The sequence below is a fragment of the Erithacus rubecula genome (assembly GCF_903797595.1).
Source record: "Erithacus rubecula genome assembly, chromosome: 5".
NCBI classification, from domain to species: Eukaryota; Metazoa; Chordata; class Aves; order Passeriformes; family Muscicapidae; genus Erithacus; species Erithacus rubecula.
The window spans coordinates 21,059,005-21,076,759 of record NC_136687.1 but is presented as its reverse complement, the minus strand read 5'-3'; the positions used below and the strand labels follow the sequence as shown (position 1 = coordinate 21,076,759).

The 17,755-nt window shown below is 38.7% G+C and overlaps 1 protein-coding gene across 1 annotated transcript; it reads right to left on the bottom strand.

Moving 5' to 3' along the window:
• Positions 1-509: 509 nt before the first annotated feature.
• KLB (klotho beta) lies at positions 510-17,499 on the bottom strand. Its single transcript, XM_079307190.1, has 5 exons — positions 16,587-17,499; positions 8,337-8,844; positions 5,795-6,063; positions 3,228-4,371; positions 510-1,581 (listed from the first exon to the last, which is right to left on the bottom strand). The coding sequence occupies exons 1-5, from the start codon at positions 17,322-17,324 to the stop codon at positions 1,220-1,222; spliced, it is 3,021 nt and encodes a 1,006-aa protein (XP_079163316.1). The 5' UTR covers positions 17,325-17,499; the 3' UTR covers positions 510-1,219.
• Between the last annotated feature and the right edge of the window lie 256 nt (positions 17,500-17,755).

The window sequence follows — 17,755 nt, the reverse complement described above, 5'->3', positions numbered from 1 at the left end:
TAAATACTAAAAGCATGGTTCTCACAGGGGGATGGATACCAGTGTTCTTTCAAGTATTTTCACAAGCCTCAGACTTGTCATGACAGAATCTGTAGTAGCTGAAAAACAAAACTGAAATCAGTAGAACTAGATTTGTAATACCATTTAATCTAAATACATAGATAGAAGCAGAAGTCTGGAAATACAATGCTTTATTTTTATTGCTCAATCAAGAAAACAAAGGACTTGACCTCAAAGCTCAGAGTGTATTGCTGAGTTTCACCAGCAGTGATTTGTGTTATCTGGGGATACAGCTTTGTTTCTTCACTGCTAATCTTGCCATTAGCAACATCTAATGGGAGGTTGTACTAGTTCCAGTACAGTAGTAAAATCCACATTGTCACTTGCTTCACTGAATTTGGGAAAAAATATATTAAATACTGGGATAGCACAGAAATATACTTGGCAACAGGTTGGTAACATCCCACACATTATGGAATTCCAAAAACTTCCTGAAGATCCACTTGTATATGACAAGTTCAGTTTATATTCATCACTCTATTGAGTGGGTTAATAGTCATTATTTATTAAGATGTTCTCTGCTAGTAAAAGTTGTTATGGCTGCCCCATTTTGGAGATGGAAAATAGTGACTGTATACAGTTTTGTCTCCAGTTATATCTGCTTAAAACTACTTCAAATCTGTAAGGGATGTCTCTTGGTCAATAATGGGGTTAAATTGGTTTTGTTCTTTTAGGGGTATCTTCAGAAGCTGGTTTTGCATATTTCAATCTTGATATTGTATTTAGTTGAAGGTTTGTGGGGTTTGATAACACTTTCTAAACCCTAACAGCTGCAGTTTCATGCTCAACAACACTCATAACATGAAGACACATCACAAGACACATTTATTAATACAAAAGTGCATATCAGTTCTCAAAAGTTGCTCTTTGTAAGTAAAGCTGTTTTAAAGGTTATTCCAAGGCACAGGATAGTCAATTTTTTTTTTTTTTTTTTTAGTAGATGAAGTTGTCTTCTATGTACAGTAGGTGGACAAAAGTAATTTCACCAGAAACAAGTGCCATGGCTCTTCTTCCCGTGGATGTGATTATTTTATTTTTGAGTGAAATGCTTGGTGTGTGTGACTGGAGTGACTCAGTGCTTTTCCACAGTTGTCTGGGTGGCATCATCCACTGTAGAGTGCAATGAAGGGTCTCAGTTAAAGTGGGTTTATACCCCCTTCTAATATGAGACACAGATGCACTTGATGCTTTTTGCCTTAAAACGTTTCCTTCTTTTTCTTTTGTGAAAAAAAATTAAAGCTAAAAGCAAAATAAGTGTAAAAAAAAGGCAGCAGGCAAAGAATATTAATGGCTTCTTCTGAGAAATAAACAAGCAGAAGCTACACTGCTTTTCATGAGTAGAGGGGCTACAGACTGAGTAGTCAGCAGGAAAGCCATTGTTGCTTATCAGCCTATTGTAAAATTTTATTGAAGGCTTTCCTTTTGAATCTGAAGTGAAGAATCCAAATCTCGGTTTAGATTTTTCTTCAGTCAGTTTAAATGCATAGTAGCCTTTAATCTTGACCTTGTCGATGTGGTAGGCTGAGAAGGAAAAGAGACCAAAACAAAGTGTTAATAGAAACTTATATTTTCTAGTAAGTAGTTCAGATTTCAAATTGTTATCAATTTAAAAAGTGTACTTACATCATAAAATATTTACTGCTTGTAATACTCAGTTGTCTTAATTATGTCGGAACAGTGCCTTACTGTTTTAAAAAAATCCTTATGATTTGAGAATTTTTGGACCTACCCCATGAAAACTGGATTTGAACAGGGTTGGAGCTGGGAGTTTGTTTTCCTGGGAAAAGCCAGATACTGCTCTTAACTGAAGCTGCAATGACGGGAGCAGCTGCCCGGTGGTACCATGAGAGCAGTTTCCAAGAATTCCTGTCCTGCTCTAAACTCATCTTTTAGTCCCTGTAGCATGCACGGCTCTGTGTTACACTGTTGCACACAAGTGCTGGGTGAAAGATTTAACAAATAGCGGGCCTTCGGGTCATGTGCAAGCAGCATAGTTGGGCATGTCACCCGGATTAAGAATATGTAAACTGGGAGATCTTTTTGTGAGTACTGTAAAGTGTCATGCTCTCTGAAAATTAAAATGGGAATACTATAATGAAGTGCCCTTTAAACCACCCTTTCATTTAATGACTTGCTTCTTCTAGTAATATATTGTTCTTTCGCTTCCAGTATGAAATTAGCGTGGAAAATTGGCAAATGCCTGTAGTAACTGAGAAGGCTAAGCACCGGAGAGAGAACACTTTGTTTCTTGGTGTGTACTAGTAATCTGAAACCATGCTTAGCCATGGATTTGTCTCCTATTAACTCCTTGAGAGGATGAACCAAGATACCTAGACTGTGTTTGATGTCAGTTGCCTCAGGAAAGCTTTTGAATCCCATGTCCTGTTCAGGATCTCTCTAATGCTCACCAGGAGGGAACAGTGAGGGCAGGGGTGTATTGCACATCTCGTTTTGCCTGTATGGTTCAGGTACCAAGGCCTTGCTGGTGCCTGTATCTCACTGCTTTTCTTTAATGATTGGTTGGAGAAAGAGGGAGGGGAGGGGTGAGGTCCCTGTAGTATTTCTAATCAGTGAGCTGTTGCTGAAGATCATTGCCTTGAATGTTTTTGTCCTCTACCTCCCTATCTCTTAATAGTTTTTCTCTAAAGTGAGGAAGTAGATTTCCATATGCACCCAGGAGAAAACAAGAACTAGAGTTGGACTCTCCCTTCAAGAGCAGCTGGTGCTGCTGGTGCCCTGCTGTATTTCTGCTGTATGTCCCTCCAGGTCTCTGTGGACTTGATTGCACTTTCCTGTCCAATGACTAGTTCAGCAAGCAAGGAGGCTTTTGCCTTTCTTCGGAGAGTAGAAGTTTTAATTGTCTCTTGGGAGTTGTTGGGCTGCCATATCCTAATAATTTCTGCTGTATATGCATGCCTAGAGAGCTTCTTACATGGCTTAAACTGGAAGCAGCTGTAGCTGTGTTTTGTGCAAGGCACTTGATGCCATTCCTTTGTGTTGTAGCTGCCCTGAGTGTGACTGCAGTGTCAGGCCCCTCAGGGGGCTCAGTGCTGCTGGCTCCTGCATCTGAACCAGGACTGCTTGCTCTGTCCAGGGCAGGACTTGGCTGTGCCTGGGTCTGAGCTATGGGAATGGCTCTGGGGAACTTGAATCTGTCACGTACTCACCTTTTAAAACCTCTTGTACATATTTGCCCAAGTAATAATTTCGAAGTTCGTCATTGTCTAAGGACGGGTCATCTATTCCATTTGCTGTGATGTAAATGTCAATGTCACCATAAGTGTTTTTGATCCACCTGAGAACTCTGCGCATTCCCCACGGCACCACTGTCAAACGAGAAGGGGAGCTCAGGCAGGTGATATCCTGCAGAAACTGAATGTCACGATCAAAGTCATACTGGCTTCCATTCTGAGGTTCATGAATCACAAATCTGGTGGTGAAATGATTCAGTGCATAAAAGTCAGCTGCACCTTTGACAAGTTGCTTTTCCTCATTTGTGAAAGATGGCAGCAAAGTATGTGAAAGGCCTTTTCTATTTTTAAATGTGATGTAGTCCCTCATAGTAGCTGGATAGTCCCCAGTCTTAAATATGGGATTGGCAAACCAACCTATTTCAAACTGAAGAAACCTGTTGGCAGCTTTTGAATGAGATTCAAAGAAGGGGTTGGCAGGCTCAGCCCAGTCTGAATGCAGGGACAGGGACACTTTGCCATACTGAGAGGACCGGTACTGCTCGTCGTATATTCTCCAGGCCATGGCATGTGCTATTAATAAATTGTGTGCTGCCCGATAGGTGTCATTGCTGCTCCTGTTGTAGACATTGCTTAGCTGATTAGGCTCATTTATTGTAATCCAAAGTTTAACCAAATCACCAAGTTCCCTATAACACAAAGCTGCATAGTCTTGAAAAGCATAGGCAGTAGATTGGTTCAACCATCCTCCTGTCTGCAGCAAAGGACCTGGCAGGCCCAGGTAGGTGTGAGTTGGATAATACAAGGTGACCATGGATTGAATGTTGAGTTTTAGCACTTCACTAATCACACATCTGTAATACCTAAGAACTTGCCTGTTGACCACTGACAAATCTCCATTGGGTAAAATTAGTGACCAGTCAAGTGCAAATCTGTAATGGGTGACTTTCATTTTTTCCAGGAGATCCAGTTGCTTTTTAATACTGACAAAATCTGTACACTGTGCTGGTCGGGTTTTTAGCTTTACCCCTTCAACTTTGTGCAGAAGCCCATCTCCTGTGACATTCCAGAGGTACAAACTGGAATCGCAGAACTGTGGTGAGGAAGCTGCCAATTCTGCCTGTGAAAATAAAAATATGTTACAATGGGTTTTAATTAAATGACCGTAATACCTGCTTGTAGTCTGCATTTTTGCCTGTGTTTAGCTGTTGATTAATGCTGGATGTCAGAAAGCCCTGCCTAGATGCTCCAGGGGGAAGAGGATAACCAACTCACCTCTATGGGCTTTGTGCTAGTGATCAGCTTATCATTCTATTCCTTTCCCTATGAAAAACACCAAAATTGCACTTTTTTCTTTCTGATTACACTTGGGCACTTGCCCTGCCACCAGCCTACGTGACATGTTTTCACATAGATAGCTCTCCCTGATGGAGCTCACTCTGGTCATGCATGCAGCAGTTCTCAGGCAGCTGCCAGGAGACTGGGTGGTGAACAAGCAACAGGGCTGTACGAGGCAGGCACAGATCATTTTGGCACTGCTGCTGTGATCAGCCTTGTGAAACTGAGGCATAATAATCTGATACAAACAGCTTTTAGCACTTAGTTATATCTTTCTATCTCCTACTGGTTGAAAAGGTTCTGAATAGCACATATATTTTTTTTATATTTCAATTTTTAAATGCATTTTATAGGTTTCAAGTTACAACATAGTGGAGTTTAAAATATTTAAATTGCTTTTTTTGGAAAGAAAATGTACTTTCTTGTGCTGCATATTAAGATATATAGAAGCTTAACTTCCCCCCCCCCCCATGGTTGTGAATGAATAAGTTAAATTATGGGATTTTTGTTGTTTTTTGAGGCTGCTATTTTTCATGGAACTGTCTGTGTGTGCTGACAAGAAGGGTATCCTAACACTGGCCATGCATACAGTTAGCTTATTTGCTAAGTTTAAAGCAGAAATAGAAGAAAAATAAAGTATAAATAGGTCCTGTAGGAGCCAGTTTGAACAAAAGGTCATATGATCTGTTTTCTAGTGTGAGCACAGATAATAAAACCTCAAGCTTGGTTACCTTCACCTCTGCTATATATCTTAAAAGAATGGCTTCTTACCCCCTTGTCTAAGTGGCACTTAGAGCCAGGCCTAACCCAGGAATCTGTTTCTGCTGTAGACAGGACCAGGAGCCTGCAGTTACTCTGCTGCCACCAGCGTAATCACCTTGTCCCTGCCCTTTGTCACTCTTCATCAGGCGATCACAAGCATCCCTATGGCCACACTGCAAACTGGATTTGGAAACCCCTGGTTGAAAAATAACCCAGTAACAATTGGTTGGATCAACTTCTTGGTCTGAAATTTCCTCATCCTATCTTTGACATGGAGACATGAGCAGAGGGAGGGCCATGCCAGGAGGGCTCCTGCAGCAGGGTCTGTTGGCAGTGTGCATTGAAATTCTTGAACACAAGGTGCCGTATACAGTCATTTGTTCACAAAGCTGAAGTTGCTGATCACTCTGTTTCCAGTGATCCTTTTAATATTTTATGCTTACCTTGAGAACAGACTCGGTGATACCCCAGGAGAAGTCACAGGAGAACTGAGCTTGCAAGTTTGGGGTAGAATCCTTTGGGAAGAAGCCATTTTCTCGTATGATTTGTTTATAATAAAGAGCAGATGACTTGGGGATCCTTTCCTTCTTTTTGCTTTTGAAATCCACATAAAATAATCCACGCCTGATGTTGTAAGCATGTTGCCATTCGAAGCCATCAAGGAGGGACCAGGCTGTGTAACCAAACACATCTATGTTGTCGTATTTAATAGCTGCATAAGAGAAGGTAACATCCATGAGTCTCATATTTAGTACTCTAACATATATAAGGGATATTTATGAGAAAGGCCTATTTACTTCGAAAATCTTGAGTGTCTTCTCAACGTTTGTAGGGTTATTGACCCACTGTAATTCATTGCAAAACTGTCATATATATTTTAAATCTTTATTTACTAAAAAAAAAAAAAAAAAAAAGGTGTCACTAATTCCTTAAGAAATTAAACTACTGTAGGATGCTTTATTTCTGCTCTGAGCAAATAAGAAATATTATACTACATCCAGGTTGAATTTGACAATTTGCCAGTAAAATACCAGTAAAATTGGAGAATGATGAGTGAATCTGAAAGAAGAAGCAGTTGATTGGGTTTGTAACTTTGTCATGAAGCTAAAACTCTATTGTGAATGTCTACTCAGCTTGTAAATTGAAAAATTTATTTTGCTGGCATGGGACTGCTAGTGACTTTAGAGAAATTGGGTTAACCAGCCTAGAGACTGATTTAATTACATAATGGGTACAGTGCATGCTAATTTCTTCAGGCAGTCTTAATGTCCCTCTTACAAAGGAATCCAGATATGATCTTTTACATATAATATATGAGAAAAATGGCAACACAACTGCTGTCTCAGATGTGGAACCTGATTCTTCAGGAAGGGCAGCAGAGCCTGCAAAGCAACTTCTCAGCAGACACCAACTAACCACAATGTTTTTTTACCTGTGCAGGCGCATGCCAGCTGGCAGTCTGGAAGAAAGAGTCCAAACTCCATGGTCAGTCATGTTCAGTGCCTGTTGCCAGCTTTAAGCTGGAAATAACATGAGATAACTCTTCACATTAACCTTATAAGGGCTGGAATACCCAAGGCAAAGCAGTGACCAAGTAGGGTTGCTGAGGATTTTGACACAGGTGGATAAGCCATATTTTTCCTCTAGTCTACCCCAGCAGTAAGCCAAGGAATAAAGATGAAGTTTTCTGGTTTATTCTTTCCCAGTATAGTTTAACATCATTTTCTCAGGACATTTCATTTTTCATAGTTTTGTATTTCCACTGAACTTTCTTGCCCTAGTCACACCAGGCTGCAACTTGAGCAGAAAGCAGTTTTGCATGGTGGATGTATTGAAGCAGCAGAGTTCCAAGGTACCCAGTAGCATGGGCATAGTCCATGGATGGATGTTTACCACAGTGGATGTTTTCCTAGTTGCCAGATGAAATCAGAAAGCCCAAGAGCTTGCAATGTGAGTGTATGAGAAGCTGATAGACAAGGCCAGAATACTGGAAAGGAGGTGAGGAAATGTAACGAACCAATACAGTGGCATGTATTTTCAAAGAAAGCAACTTTAAATTAGGGAAACCACACAAGAAAGTACAAAAATGTCTGAAAATACCCACTACAAGATGCAGAGGCAGAGAATGATGTAAAGGATAAAGAGAGAAGCTAGAATGGCTTGGCAAGTAAAGATGAGTACTTGACATCTGCAATGAGGAAGGTTGAACAAATGGGAGCAGACATCTAGCAACAGAGTAAGTGACAACTGTTTTTAGAACTGAAAGAAATGAAAACTGTTTTAATTTTTAGTTTGTAGAAGCATGTTGAATAGTTGAGGTAAGTTTAATTGTCAGAGCAAAAGGTGCTGTGGCACTTGAGATGGTGCATGGTGAGATTTCGTGGCAGTTTAAATGGGTAGTAGGAAAAGTACTAAAAGTACTAAAGAAAACAGGTGATAGGTAGAGATCTGGAGGATCAGAGTGAGAGTATATTTGTAGCATTGTCTGCAGGGACAGTGAGAGGGTAGAAACAGGTCAGGATCCTGACTGAGTGTAGAGTGAGGATGAGAAAAGCCTCCTGAAAAACAAGGGGAAGGTTCGGGACAGGAACAAGGGGCTGAAGGTAGAAAAGGTCAGGAGTTAGCCAAGCTCCCTGGGTTACCAGAGGCAACACTCACAGAAGATCTCAAGGCTTTTTTGTCCCTACTATAGGTGGAGTCTTGCTCTCCTGCAGGGGTAATAGTTTCAGTATGGAAACCCTAACCCTAACCAACCCTAACCCAATGCAGATGTTGGACTTTAGCTTTCTGGGACAGGTTTTTTTCTGTTTGTACAACATCTAGCACCAGAAGATCTGATCCATGACTATACTCATGCAGTATAAATAATTAATGATTAACTTTGTTGCCATTATCTCTTAAAAAGAAGATTAAATTACTACAGAGCTAAATATCAAATTATCAAAAGTGCTCTCTGCAAAATCCAACAAGTATTTCTGTACAAACCTTGTAAAACCTTATTAATGAAGTTTTTCATCATGTAGATGGCTGTGGTGTCATCTGTTTTCACATGACTGTCAGTGAACCAGCCATTCTCTGCAATCAAGATTCGAGGACTGTTGTATTCCAGTTTAATCCAGTTCAGTACTTCCCTCAAATTGAGTGACAAATTTTGTCCCATTTTTAGTAGAGTATTTGGAGGTTTAAAGTTGCTAGGACCAAAGGAAAATGCAAAGAAGTCAGCTGTTCCCTTTATGTAGTTTTTTTCATCTTCGGTAAAGTGTGGCAAAAACAAGAATTCATTTTTCAGTTCTTCTGGATAATCCCCATCCCCATGGATAGGTTTAGCAAACCATCCAAGTACTCTCTCCATAGACTTCTGACATTTAGAAATGTCCGACTCATCTTCCAATTTGTTAGGTTCAATCCAGTGGGATCCCAACACAATGGAGATCATCCCCTTCTGAAAGGGTTCAAAGTGTTCTTTGTAGGTATGCCAAACTTTTGCATGAGCCTGATGAGAGAAAAATAGCATTAGACTGTAACTGCAATGAGTGTCTTTGTGCCTTGGCAGCTAGAGAGGCAGGTAGCTCCCTCTGAGTCACTGCAGGCTTACGGAAGTAGCACACGAATTACCCTGCACAGCTGAATGAGGAATTGCTGTTACCCTGAGAGGTTCCTTGGCTTGATGGCAACTCAGTAACTCGTGTGCTGCTCCTATGACACCTTAGGGCTGTGGCTTTTGGCCTTTTAACATAGGTCTAGATTTCAGGAGAGATCCCAGCAGGGATGAGAACAGCTGTTACATGGACACTTTGGAACAGCTCTAACGTGGGATTTGAAGATTTGAACCCTGTGATCTGGCCAGTTCTATCTGAGTCTTTCTCTGTCAAACAGTGATTCCTGATATGGTTAAAATTTCAAAGCATCTTTACAATTATTCCATCAATTATGCACCTCAGATATTTCACTTGTCAGTGGTGACTGTGCTACTAACTGCTCTGTGCTCTGGGGGTTACCTGGACTTACTCTGATCAAACCACATCCACCCCATCCCTCTTCTTGGGATTTAGTTGTTTTATTTTTGCCTAGTCATAAGAGCAAGTGTTCAAGTTTTGATATTTGCACAATCCCTAAATGTAAAAACTTGGGCAAAGGACCCAGCTGTGATATTTGAAGTCAAATATCAACTTTGACACTTCTGTGTGAGAATTTTGTTCAGGATTTTAATTAATTTCTTCTTTGAAATGGCCACTGCACTGTATCACATCTTAATACCACTTTTTTGATTATCATCATGTTTTAGAAAGCATAGCACTATCACACATTACAATTAACTTCAAATGTTGCATTTTAGTTCCTTAAATAAGGGAATACAGCAGACAAAACCTACACAAAACCAGAAATACATGGGAGACTGAGGAACAACTAGAATTGTCAGAGTCCTATAAGGAAACAGGGCAGGTAGGTCAGAGAAGAGGGACTCCACTCTGCAATGTGAATCACATCAGGTGATCTGATACTGACATGGGAGGGGAGCTGACCTGTCCCAGCTGAAGAGTTGTCAAGTAACTCAGAGTTTACCTTATGCCTGTAGTGTGGCTTTATACTCTTAAGCTGGAAAGAAAATAATAGTTTGCACCCAGAAAAAAACATTGGAAGCATTGTGAAACACAGTGCTGAGTTAGATTGCCATCATTACTAAACCAAACAGCATTGCTTACCTCTGACAATAATTTCAGTTAATTTATCTAGAAACACACAACCTTGACAGTTTAAAAAATCTCCAAAAGGCCTGATGTCAGGCAGGTATTTGTTTAAACTGGGGAGTACCAAAGAATTACAGTTTGTGAAATTTTGTGTATCAGTTGTTTATGGTTTCTAAGGTCATGCTCGTAACATTTGTTCAAGGTCTGTCTTTGAAAATACTGATAAAGTGGCACTAACCTTTGAAATGCAGGTTCTGTAGCTGAAGAGGGAAGCCAGCAAAAATGGACTCATGAGACAAAATGCAAGATAGAAGTATTATAAAACGGATTTCTTAGCAGAAAATTTAAGTGGCCAGTGCCATCTCCTCAGTTGCCCTCACTGTCCTCTCCTGAAAGTCCCTCCAGCCTGGGGTGGCTGCTGGGGCCAGGCTGTCTCTGTGCTCTGCCTCTAGTATTTTCTCACCTGGTTTGTACACCTTTTCTCCAGACACAGCCCATGAACACCACTGTTGAATAAGAGGCATATGGCTGCATTGGCTTAACCAGAACCCCCCCACTGCACTCAGCTGTATAGTACACAGTGCCAAGCACCATGACAATAGAACCAGGTAAATCATAGCAATCACACTTTTCTCAGTGAAGTGGAGAAAGATGGCTTTGCCAAAAAAACAGCTAATTAGAAAATGATATTGATATGTAAAAGCCAGTCAGGGATAACTTATATTCACCCACATCTTCAGGAGGTGATTATAAGAAAATAAAGTTACTATTAAAAAGAACATGTGCAGTAGAGAATACAGCCACAGGTATAATTCTAGAGGAATAGACCTCAAGTATAAATAAGTACATTTAATGTTAGTCAAGACAGAATCCTCATATACAAATATACAATTATTTCTGAGGATTAACTCTTACTGTAAAGCACTTGTCACTGTGTATAATAAGGGTTTTATAGACATAGTAGACCCAGTATAATTTGCTTGCCTATAATTCTGTTTTGAGTTGTTAATTATCTGTAAAAAGTTTAACATTCTCAGATAGAGAGTGTTTGCTAAATGAAACTATTGTTGATAGAATTATCTGATTTATATAATTTGTTTTTAAAGACCAGATATGAAACAAACATCTATTTAAAAGCCATATCATACATCAAATTGGGTATTTTCAGTAAGTCTTGACTAATCTTTTTTCAGTTAGAGTTTAATCCCTAATCTTTCACTTTCCTTGTCAGAGCAAGGACAAATGTCAAGGCTAAATACACAGTTAAAGTAGGATCAATAATGGGTATTTATTCTAGATACATATGACTCATTAATTTCAGCATATTTTCCTGGTATTAATGTAGAAAATATTCTTTAGTCTTGAAAGTCACAGAGAGTGCTATGTCAGTTAGTACTAATCCCGTGAAAAGGCTAGAAAAGTCAACTTAATAAACTGAAGACAACAGTATTGTTCTTCTCTCTTTTTGAAATATTCTCATAGTCCTTCAGATTCTGATCCTGTAATTTAACACATGTGTTTGCAAAGAGCTTTCAATAGAAAGGGCAACACTTTCAAATTCTTAACATACTTCAGTCAATTTTTCTTTGAACAGCAACGAGTATACAAAACAATGTCAGGGATATATGGAGTTATTCTGGTATGCTGGAAATCAAGAACAGTTAGGAAAACTAATTTTAAAAATGCTACTAAAATTATTTGGGCTTTTTTGTTTACTTATTTGGTATTTAAATTGTGAAGAACTGGAATATAGAGTCTGATGATGATGTTACACTTCAGAAGAAGGGCAGGGGTGTGTGACTTATTTGGAGAACGTATTTCTGTTTCAAAACCTTTTTGGTCTGTGGTAAAGATGCCCCATAGTTAGTAGAACTGAAGTAGAACTAAAGCCTTTCTTTTGCAAACTGAATCTCAATCCTGCATCTCGAGATGCAGGCAATTACACTTCTTGAGAGGATGTTATGAACTGAGGCTTTACTATCAAATTTGCTAACTGTCCTGCACTTGGATTGTGTTTTCCCTAATGATTACCAAGAAATTTAAGAAAGCTAACCTGAAAATAACAAATCCTCAAAAAACTATGAATCAATCCTGAATTTTACATCATCACTGATAGCCACTACTATTTGAAAAATCTTTCAGCAAAACATTTACAAGCATAGATGATTCTGATGTCCACCATAGAGCCATACTTGATGGAGACAGGTTTCCCTTCTCCTGTAAGAAATACCAGGTGCTGGTGTAGTTTCATCATGCTGAATCCTGAGGAAAGGACTCTCCTTTGGGGGAAGGGAAGGAAGTGTAGGATATAGAGGTAATATATATAGATATATAATATAATATATATATTATAATATATAGGTATATATATTATATATTTATAATATTTATATATTATATATATAAAATATATAGGTAATATAGATATAGTAGGATATAGAGGTAATAATTTCTCATTCATGAAGTAGAAATTTGTTTATAAGGAGAATGAATTATAGGGCTTTCCTGGGGCACACTCATCCACAGATCCCAAAGTCAGCAGTGTTCAAGAGATGTTTAAGAGATCCTGGCACAGTGAGATCTATCAAAGAGCCAGGAGTAATGCAGCTGGGCACAGAAAAGAACCTGATCTGCAATGGACTTATAAGGACACACCAGGCTTGAAAGTGAATTTATTACTTTTTCCAAGTATGTGATGAAGACACTTTTTAGGGAGACCTCATTATGACATTTCTCTCCTGGGTTTTTCTGTCAGATGATAAAGGGTGTGTATAATCTCTAACAGGAAATAATAATAATAAAAAAGCACCTTTCTGCCTACTAGCAAAGGCAGAACTTCCTGGAGGGCACTGACACAGAGGAGGAAAAGAAGACATGTTGGTCTGTGCTTGTGCTATTTACAAACCTCAATCCAAGTATGAAAGAACATAACTAGATGTAGAGAAAATGGTAACACTATATCAGGTATATATCTCACATAGGTCCAGCCACAATTATCCATCTGCTTTGTATTACTTTTTGTCAGATTTATATACTTATAAATCAAAGAAATCAATCTAATTTTTCTGTGTGCCATTTTTTTCTTCTCTGCTTCTGTATGACATCTGCCTCAGGAGCAAGCTCATAGTTTTTTTATTTTCTTTGGTGCATCTTTCAGATGTAGCATAGCAAGTTACTTGTTATAATTAATTGTTTTTTGATGTTGCCTTTGTGAAGTGCAGTCTTTAATAAAGAACAGAAACACACTTTTGATGGCCACTCTCCATCTGGTACACGATTCCAAATGCTCCTTTTCTTACTCATAATGACCATACAATTGAAGAGAGATTTATCTAAGAGACTTCCTTAGTAATTTATAATTAATAATCATCAAAGTTCAGATTCCCTAGTAAGTCTTTTGACATGGTCAGTAGCAATGATCACCCTCTGTGTATGAATGGAATACATAGTAACATGCAAATATGTTTTTAAAATTGAAAATGTTTTCAACTGAAATTTGAAATTATTCTTCTGGATTATTTTCCCAATGTGGATTTCCCAGGCACCCTGCTTAGCAGCCTTTGATTCTGCATTCACCACCTCTCTGTGCAGATCTTGAATAGCAAGGCCCATTAAAAGGCAGGGCTGTCTCTGAAGCAGATGTGTCTGGGACATTCCCTTAACAGGATGCAAGGCTGGGAAGGGAGCACAGGGAGGAGGTGATTCAGCATCAGCAATTCAGTGCCAGCCAACACACAGGGTTCTGGGGCTGGATGAAGACAGACCAACCCTACTTTTGTTGGTAAGACTCAGTAAGATTATCTGCTAATTACCTACATGAATTCATTCATGGAAGCAGATAATTTTTTAAGTAGTTGTAAAATACATCTCATTATGGAGATGATCCTTGAGGTCCTCTTCCAACCTGGTATTCTATGAACTTTTCCATATGCCAGCCAATTATTTGGGTTTTAAGACTTTGTATTGCTTTTGAAAGCAATGAAATTGATAGTTTATGAGAAATTTCTTCAGCCCTTTTCTAAGGACACAAAGATCTCCGGCAACTTTCAAATTGTTCTTCCAATAAAATAATCCAAAGTTCAAAAAAGCAGAGGTTTGTGGTTTGTTATATTGTTTTTGTGATTCTATTTAACTCAGCTTCAGGTTATGATTGATATGTCACACAAAAACACTCCTTTATATAAACAGTGATTAGTTCTGGTAACACCATGACTGCAACAATACACAAGGAAATTGAACTAAAAGTAGGATTCATGCAAGAGTTTCATTTAATTTCTCCAAAAATAATACAAAAAAGTTTTAGAATTATTTTCAGCAAATTGCTGTGTAGCAGTGTGGTGGCCAGATTAGCTTCATTTCAGCATTACTGACCTGTTTTTCCTGCTCTCTATATTTAATGTGCACAGTGTGGTATTGAGGACCCTGTCTGTCAACAGCCTGTCCAAAAATGAAGTCTTGACATGGATGAGAATGTGATTCATTCCTAAACTGATGACATAAATGGCAGTCTTTTCAAGAGCTTTAACAGGCTTTGCATCACACTGGTAAAACCTGACATTTTGGTTGATCTTTTATTTTTGAGATAATGTTTTTGGTTTACAGCGGAAAATTAGAAGGTAGCCATAATACAGTGTGTGAGAAACAGACCAGTCATTAAATAGACACCCATGTGAAATCTCTTTAAAGAGAGAATATTGTAACTTTTCTGGATTTTCAAAAGAGAGAAATTTCACAACACATGAATCCTGATTGTGCCTCAATACATTGTATTAATACTGTATTGTCAACAGTGCAAAATGAACCAAACATTTAAACTCGCACAAAAATCTTTGAGAAATATTCTGGCCAGTTGGCTTGAAGCATACAGTACCAGCTGTGACTTCTGTGGAATGGCTGGCTGGCATTACAGCTTATTAGGAGAAATAAATAATTATATCTAAAGATAAGAAGGATTGACTCATATCGACTGGCACCTCAAGAGTTTCCATTCCATCTCTAACCCCAACCAGAAAACTCCAACTCCTCAAATACTTTTCTACAAATTCAAGAATTTTCATTGATCTCAAATCTAAAATCTTCAGAAATTTACAGTGGTACAGGAGAGAACTGCTAATACATTAGGTAATGTTCATGGGATTGTAAGAAGAGTACCATAGGAAAATAATTTCTGCCCAAGGATAATAAAACAGTAGTTAAAGATTGTGCGCTGTGAATGCGTGAAAGTCTCCTTATCTCTTTTATCCAAGGGATTTATTTTATCCTCTAGACCAAGAAGCAACTATCAAATCAAATCTGAGAGAAAAATAATATTGACTAAGAGAATTAGGTCAGTAATTTGTGTATCAGACCCAGCTGTGCTTGGCTTCCTGGAAAATCCAATTGATTCTTTGGCAGAGGAATATTGCTCCCTGTGTGTGGTGTGCTGCCTACATGGATTTTACACCAAGTGCAGAGACTGCCTAGCTGGTACTCCACATTTGATTATGACACTCAGAAATGAAGGCAAGAAATACTGCAAACTTATATGGTATCTTTTACATGCATTATATAAAACAGCACTTGAAAATAAAAAGAACAATTTGTCATCAGTTTTCTTTGAGATGCTTCACAAATCTTTACAGTTTAAATCATTCTTCTGCTGAGTCTGAAATCAGTTTGTGACTCAGGATGCTTGACAACTTTTCTGTGTGCAAAACTTCTATTGACTGCAGTGTGACTTTTTTGAAAAATGATGTTCTGAAGGTTCAAGGCCAGAAGCAAATACATGAATTTGTCAGTTGCAGAGTATTTTAACTACTCTGGCAAATAATTTTTTTGCCCACATGCATACTTCTTTCTGTTGGATAAACTCATTCAGATTTATTTGTTAATTACATGAATAATGTATGGCAAGTTGTAGAAAAATTCTCTTTATGACAGTTCAGAATAGTCTCAGCAGGGGGAATGATACTGGCTGCAGAGATGGGATAGTGACCTGCTCTGTAAAGTACTTTGAGTGCAGCAGATGCAAAAAATACTGCACATTATGGAAGTATTTTGAAACTCTCAAGTACTGAAGAAGACATTTGTTTTCTTCTGAACCCAAGAACAGCCAACCTTACTAGTTTAGAAGCAAACATTTTGCAATATGATCTTACTAAGCTAGAACCAATCATACTTACATATACTTACTCCGTGGCCAGTAAAATTGATTCAATATGCAAACACAAATGGATTTCCTTTTAAAGAAATAGAATAGTCATTTCAGTATGGCCAAATCTGTTTAACTAAATGTAAAGAACAAAGAATGCTCTTTCATAGTTAGAATTTGTATGTAAAAACTAATTTAAATAAAATAATTAAGAAGCACTTTAAAACTCAATCAGCTGTTGTGACAAGCAGTAAGATCAAAGTGAGGGTTAACAGAAAGACTGTCTTAGCTAAAGGCTATTTCTTGGTGCTTTCACAGTAGGTGATTTTTTTAAAAAACATTGATCACAGGACCAATTCCTCCTGTTATTTCCCACAGCAGTGCAAGATCAATTTGTAAAATCTTATTATACTGTACCTTAATCAAATTGTGTCCTACTGAGTAGACAGTTCTTATTTTCCCTCTCTCTCCTGGAGCATGAATACCTGTGCCATATCCATGCCAAGCAACTAAATATGGATTGTGGATTGTAATCCAGTACTTGACACGATCCCCAAAGGTCTGGAAGCAAAACGTGGCATAGTCATTGAAGATATCAATCATCGATTCATTTTTCCATCCTCCATATCTTTCTTGCAGCATCAAGGGCAGGTCCCAGTGGTACAGTGTAACCACAGGGTCAATATTTCTGTGTAGTAGAGAGTCAATAAGGGTGTTATAATACTGAAGTCCTTTTTCATTGGGAGCTGCTACCACTCCAGTGGGGAAAAGCCTCGACCATGAAATTGAAAACTGGTAAAAAGAAACTCCCAAAAAATCCAGAGCAGACAAATCTTTGTCCAACAAGATATAACTGTCACTGGAGATGCCTGTGCTGTCAGCACCCCTGAACTCCGAGTGGGTGAAGTGGTCCCAGATGGAGGAGCCTTTCCCGTCCTTCCTCCAGCTGCCTTCCACCTGAAAAGCTCCTGTCCCTACACCCCAGAGAAACTCTTTGGGGAAAGTGTCATATAAAAACATCTGTGTTTCACTCACGGGGCTGAAGTGGGAGTCCTTTTTCCACACAGCTCTTCCCTCTCCAGCAAGCCCAGTAACTATCCTTATGAAAAATAATGTCCAAAAAGCAACAATCTTCTCCAGTCGTTGGCCACACATAATGCCAGTTTATAGTGCCAGTGTTAAAACATCAGATTTCTTGTACTGATGCTGAAAAAATTCCATTCTTTTGCTGGAGTCCACGCTGTGCAGACCGTCTTCATCTGCCACAAGCTGCTGGAGTGTCTTATCAAAGCTTCACTAAAAGCTTGTGATTGTAAAAGCCCTGTCAATGATTAGCCTGAACTGTGAGATGTAGAGCGGGTCAGAGAACGGTGTAATTTATAGGGAGGTGGCCTCTGTATGACCACTGAGACACCTACCTGGCTTCTTACTGCAGGCTGCCTGAACAACAAAAATGCTAGCAACTAATTTATCATCATTTAAAGGTCAGTAATTCAGGTGAATTAATACAGGTGACAGAGAGTCTAAGAAGCTATCACATCCTTTATTTCTTGTGGAGCTGTATTTTGAGGAAATATTAATTCAAT